The 6,000-nt window shown below is 34.1% G+C and overlaps 1 protein-coding gene across 8 annotated transcripts in view; it reads right to left on the bottom strand.

The window, feature by feature from the left end:
* Window positions 1-406: 406 nt before the first annotated feature.
* Window positions 407-6,000, bottom strand: part of beta-Spec (spectrin beta chain) — a 63,721-nt gene continuing 58,127 nt past the window's right edge. For all 8 annotated transcript variants that reach the window (XM_065222520.1, XM_065222513.1, XM_065222516.1 and 5 more), the window contains one exon: window positions 407-2,351. In XM_065222520.1, the coding sequence (XP_065078592.1) occupies window positions 2,348-2,351 (4 nt within the window). In that variant the 3' untranslated portion in view covers window positions 407-2,347. The remainder of the gene's footprint in view (window positions 2,352-6,000) is intronic.

Here is a 6,000-nt window from a genome sequence, read left to right as displayed (position 1 = left end):
TAGCGAAAATCGGATGTACTATAAGCTTCGTTGAAATCGAGAATGGCAAATTTCCCAAAACGATTCACGGTATACCTACCAAATAAAATCGATTGATTTCATGTTTAGAAAATATTTGTACTAGCCAATCGCAATTAGGCATTTGTACCAAGACAATCACAACGACTCACTTAATAATTTGTTAGTCAAAAAACGTTAATTTTTTTTTCTTCTCCGAAATGCTCCAGCCCATCCAATTTTCCATTCCAAGTGCACTTTCAACTTGTTACGATGTTCGCGGTCCTTCGTGTGTGTGTTTTTTTTTAATTACTAGCAGTTATAGGTGTTTCACAAGATTTTATTTAGCATGTGTGTATTTTGAATGCCTTAATCGCTTTCTTTTACGCTGAAGTAAAACAAAAGATAATAATAGTTATTTTATACGTTTATTTTTTTGTTGTTTACTCACAAGCTGGCAGTTTAAAAATATACTTGATTGATTTATATACTTTTTGTATAAACAAATTTGCTTTTACATAGCGCTCTAATATTTTGTTTTGCTTTTCTTTCTCTCTAACGCGGTTTCCATTTGCCTTTAGAACATTCTTAATAAAAAAGAAAAAATAAATAATGTAAGGCCTAAAAATAAACAAAACGATGATTATTTTATTCTTACCATTTTTCATTAAAATAATTGTATCTTTCTGTCGAAACGTTGAAATTGTTTTTATTTTGTATAATATTGCAATGACAATTTTTCCATATAATAATGCTCTTATATTAACGAATAAACGGCCGATATTCAAGTTTCAACAAGAACTTTTCAGTACTTCGTCGTTCAGCTGCTCTGCGCTTCAAAAGAATGCCATCGGCCGGTTTATTTTTATCGCTATAAACAGCTATCAACTATTTCCCCTTCATGGTAAGCTTACAAACTAGACGAAATAAAATTCGAAAGTTTGAATAAAATTCTGTAGCTTCTTTATAACGTTTATCTTCTTTAATTGATAAAAAAAAATAGGAAGGTTTTTGCCTTTTCGCCTCTGAAAACCCAATCAAACTCCTCCAATGGTTGAAAACGGTTCTGTTCTAACCGGTTGTTTCGTGGTACCTTTTCTTTGTCACATAGTTGTAATCTTTGTGCTGCATTATTATCATTATAATGGAAAGCACACACACCTAGCCCTCACGATAAAGCGAATTCTTTCACACTATATTTGTATTTCGGCAAGCGTAATGAAATAAAAACACGATATAGGTAAGGTAGTAGGTATTAAAAGAGTTCATCGCAAAACATCTGGTATTTCGATATTGGTGTAATCCAAAATACAAACAAAAAAGAAAGCTAGAATTTAAATTTTGCGTTTATTATACTTTTGGCCATTGCTGACTGGAATACTACACTAAATCCTCATTTCTTGAACTTTGTTTACGAAAATAAAGAAATCAGGTTTTCTACACTATGTGCTTCATCGACTGGCCTCACCATATTTCCTTTCCACGCTGGTTTGTTCTTGCAATTTCTTTTCTCACGAAACGAAATCGAAGACTTTGTAGGGTTTAAAGAGTTTTGTCGCTGATTTCACGGTATTCATCGGCTAGGATAAAATAAATAAATATTTATTATATAGATACTTTTTCTATACACATTGTTGTTAAAATTATCCGTCGTCAGGTTCTTAAATGTGTAGGATTTCTCAATTTGGTTCCAAATCAGCTTTAGCGGAGCGTTTTACCTTGTTTAAATGGTCTTAATTCGACAACGTTGATTTCCTATTTAAACAATACACTTCTTACTTGATTTATAGTTATTTTTTCTCTAGCTGTTATTGCGAAGACGCTGCCATTTGTTGCGAAAATCTTACGATAAAAATTGTGTTGTTTGCTCTCGATAATGAGTTGTGATGATTGTTGATGAAACTTGTAGTAGATGAATCTCCCAAAAACCAGAATCACCTGGATTGTACACAATGCCATTTTCTCCCTCTGTGTATCTATTTGCTACGTGCGCTGCTGTTGTTATTCACTGGACTAAGCTGAGATATATTAAACGTGGCTAAACATTAGTTCTTCCTGACAGACAGAGTATCGAAACTGAAGAATGTTAGTCAACAATGAGTAACCCCACCACACTGGTGTTGCGTTTATAGCCATTTCTGTTTTCGTTTCTACATTGAACATAGTTAATTTCCGTTTCAATTTTATTTTTCACTTTTAGTTGACAGTACGTACTTAAAATCACTAACAACTAATTAAAACAGAAGAAGGTTGTCCAATTGGGTTTAGAACGTTTTTTTTTTTTTGTTTTATCGCAATCGTTTTTGCTTAGATGTGTCGATATCGGATCATGTATGTTTTTGTAAAGATTTTAACTGGAAATAAAATGAAAGAAAATGAAGAAGATAAAATAGATAAAATTGTTCATTATGAAATTTTGATATTTGTGTGCCTAAAAGTAGTAGATATTTGTAAAATTTAGTAATCTTTAATGAGCACAAAGGTATTCCTAAAGCATTGTTATGATTTCTTCGTAATAGAATAAATTGTTGTGCCCAATTCTTGAAGAATATTTCAAGAATTCCAATATGTCTAAAAAGTCATCACATGACACGTGGCGTTTCAATGGCTAATAGGCCCAAGAAAACCCGTAGACCAAATTGTGCCGCCAGAAGCAGTTTTGCATTTTCAACAATAAACGAATATTTCACGACCCCTTATCAGAACTAACGGTACATATGGAAAGGTAATTAAATTTGGAAGCCATCTGTAATAATAACATTCCGTTCAGTGCTAAACTACGCTAAATTAAGAAAGACTGAGTGCGGGCTGTGCTTAATAGGTCGGGAATGGGGTAGTTAACCCTATTCCATTTTATGCTGGTTTAAAATGCGTGCTCCCTGCAGTTAACCTCCAAGTTTTAGCCAAGACCCACATTATACCAAATATATTCCGGATTCCACCGGCAAGTACAACAATCTGGACTTAAACATGAACACTTCAAGAAACACTTCAAATCACATGAGAATGCGAAAAACAATACGACCCATGGATGTTACAACAACCCAGAACCACATTGGCCACCTCTGTGCGCGTTACAAGTTCTAGGGTGTCTATTCAAAGCAAATTTTTCAATTCCCGGGTTTTTCCCGGTTATTTAATAATAAACCCGACTCAAACATCACCCGCTTTAAACAAAAAAGGCGTTAAAAATAACCGTTTAGAGATAATCATATGATTTTTTGAGCAGAATTGCTCTACAATCTACTTTATAGAAAAACAAATGAGATGAGATTTGCAGATGATCTAGATCTCCAAAATCTCATGGAATCATGTATTCGTATAAAATAAAGCGTTTCACTGCAAAAAATGAGCCTAAATCTTCTTTTGGTATGTCGGGAAAAGCATATATCAATACAAGAGAAATAAGCAGGAGAAACAGTATTAAAAGTTCTTCAAATCTTCCTGGAGTTTAGATCTTGAAGTTCTATAAGCCAAATTACATTTTGTGGAATACAAATATGTGTTATCAAAATATTTAACATTTTCCAAATTGTCATGGCGATATTTTACAGATCAATCGAAATCTTGTTCGATGTCCACTCCGAATTTTTGAGCATTTTGTACATTACGGAGACTCATAACATCATTTCTAGACTAATATTTGAAAGGGGCGGAAGTGCCAAAATGTAAACAAACCATATTTTGCCATATATAGAGAGAAAAGTAGAAGATAAACACGAAAAAGTAGAAGAAAAAATCATTTTAAATCATCAAAAACGTTTTCTTTTAACGGGTGTTCAATAAAAAATGAGAATGATTTCAGTGCCGTTTTTTTTTAAAGAATAAACATTATGTTTTTAATAAAAAATTCTGAACGTTGAAAAAAAATTTTTTTTTTACTGGCTGTGACTGAAATAATTCTCATTTTTTATTGAACACCCGTTACATGGCGAATTTCCAATTTTCAACTCTATGATACATCTGGTTGTTACGCCTTGCACCTAAACTACGAATTATTTTGTTTTAATATACAAAACGTACTGATGCTGTACTAACTAGTCACGCCCGATTAATTTGAAATGCATCCGATTGATATTTCACACGTAAATAACGAAGAAAAAGAAGACCAAAGAAAAATCTCCGTGCGTTATTCCACTCTCACAAAATTTGCGAACGAAGAACCAAGGCGGAACAACAAACAAAAAATCCCGATGGTTTATTTCCACGGCGTATCACCAGTGTTGGCAGTTCAAAGGGTGGAAGATCCGGGGGGTAACAATATGTAAGAAATTATCAGGGCGTCGTATGATGTTTTCTTCTCAATTTCACGGCAAAAAAACTTTTTTTTTAGTTTTTAATGATGCACGATGATAGATTACACTATTTACTATATGTCAGGCTAATAAAATCATCCAGAAAATGGAAAGTCGGGAAATAGGATTAATTTTTAGGTCTTAAAAATATGGAAGCGATTTTCTCGATATGGTGATTTTGCAATTCCGCCCTTATAAAATGTTAGTCTAGATTTAATATTATTAATTCTAGATAGAGCTGGAATCAGGGCGTAACAGCTTTTATAAACAATTACTTCTTTCGATGATTTCTAGAAAATCAAGGCTCGCCAACGCAAATCAACATCACCATAGGGTAGGGGACGACTTCCTCTACCCGAAGGTTATGTTAGTTTGCGTAGGCGTGCCTTGAATTCCTAGAAATCATCATTGTTTATTGTTTACAAAAGAAGTCATTGTTTACAAAAGCTGTTATGCCCTAATGCTAGCTCTATCTAGAATTGTGCTTAAAAATAACACTGTTGGATTATCCAAATCATCCCGGATATCTGATCTTGAAGTTCTGCATACTCAGATTCGACTTAATGATAGAATGGTTAAACCTTTGTGAAGCCCCATAATGTCATTGATTTGTTTTATTAGGTTTTCCAAAATGCCTGGAGTTCAAATCTTAATTTTTTTTATTATAGTCACACCAAAAGAAATTTAAAAGAATTACTCTATAAGCTATCGTGATGGTAATAATATTGTATGTTTTATAAAGGTTTAAAGGAATCTTCAAGACTAAATCATGACTATGATAAAACCAAAATTGTTACTTGGGACGAGTATTTATGAGCTTTCCCGGCAAATCCGAATTCCCGTTTTTGTCCGGATTTCCCGGTTGGATGGACACCCTGAAGTTCCTCCGGGAAATGGCCAGTCTCAAACCAAAACCCATCATGTGACAACTATGGTCATATTGTTTGTTCAATATCTTCACAAACATCGAGCCTTCATCCAAACAACCTTAGAAATAATTTCCTGATACTGTTCCGGGAAGATACGATGATGTTTTCGGTAGCAAATTTCAAAATAAACATGTCACGAATATCAGCATAATATTTTTTTTTTCATTTATGTTAATTCAAGTTGAAAATGCGATATTTTTACGGCCACCAAAGTGATACGCCGATGCACGGCGCCGCCGCCAACTAAAGTCAACGGCGTCACGCCGCCGAGGCTAAAACAGCTTCTACACCGCCGTCTCCGATAAATAACCGGCGCACAGGTCAAATCTAGACAGTACAAATACGATGGTGCTACATTTCCCCGAATGTCACTTCCCCGAACGCCATTTCCCCGAAAATATAGTAAATAGTTAGAAAATTTCCAACCGTTATTGCTGGCAATTTTCTTACTATATTTTGAGCATAGTGAGCAGATTGCAAACCAGATTAAATTTCAAGCCATGCAAATGGAAGGTTTATGAGATTAACCCAACTACCAATAAATTTGCTTCGAGTAGCTAGAAACGCATTGCCAAAGCACATGATGCTCACTATGCCCCTCTTTCCCCTATATTAATGTATTGAGCCGTTAAAGCATTTTCATTTTTATGTATAGAATAATAATCCAAAACCAAAAAGACAGACCAAAACCAAAGAGCACAAAAAATTTGGCAAAATATCGTCGGTTTGACAAGTTGGTTATAAATTTTAAGGAGATTTTGCCATCTTTTATTTACGAG

The sequence above is a fragment of the Ochlerotatus camptorhynchus genome, unplaced genomic scaffold, assembly GCF_037179485.1.
Source record: "Ochlerotatus camptorhynchus isolate MF236.1 unplaced genomic scaffold, CSIRO-AGI_Acam_v1.1 ptg000171l, whole genome shotgun sequence".
Classification (NCBI taxonomy): Eukaryota; Metazoa; Arthropoda; class Insecta; order Diptera; family Culicidae; genus Ochlerotatus; species Ochlerotatus camptorhynchus.
This window is presented reverse-complemented; position numbering and strand designations above follow the sequence as displayed.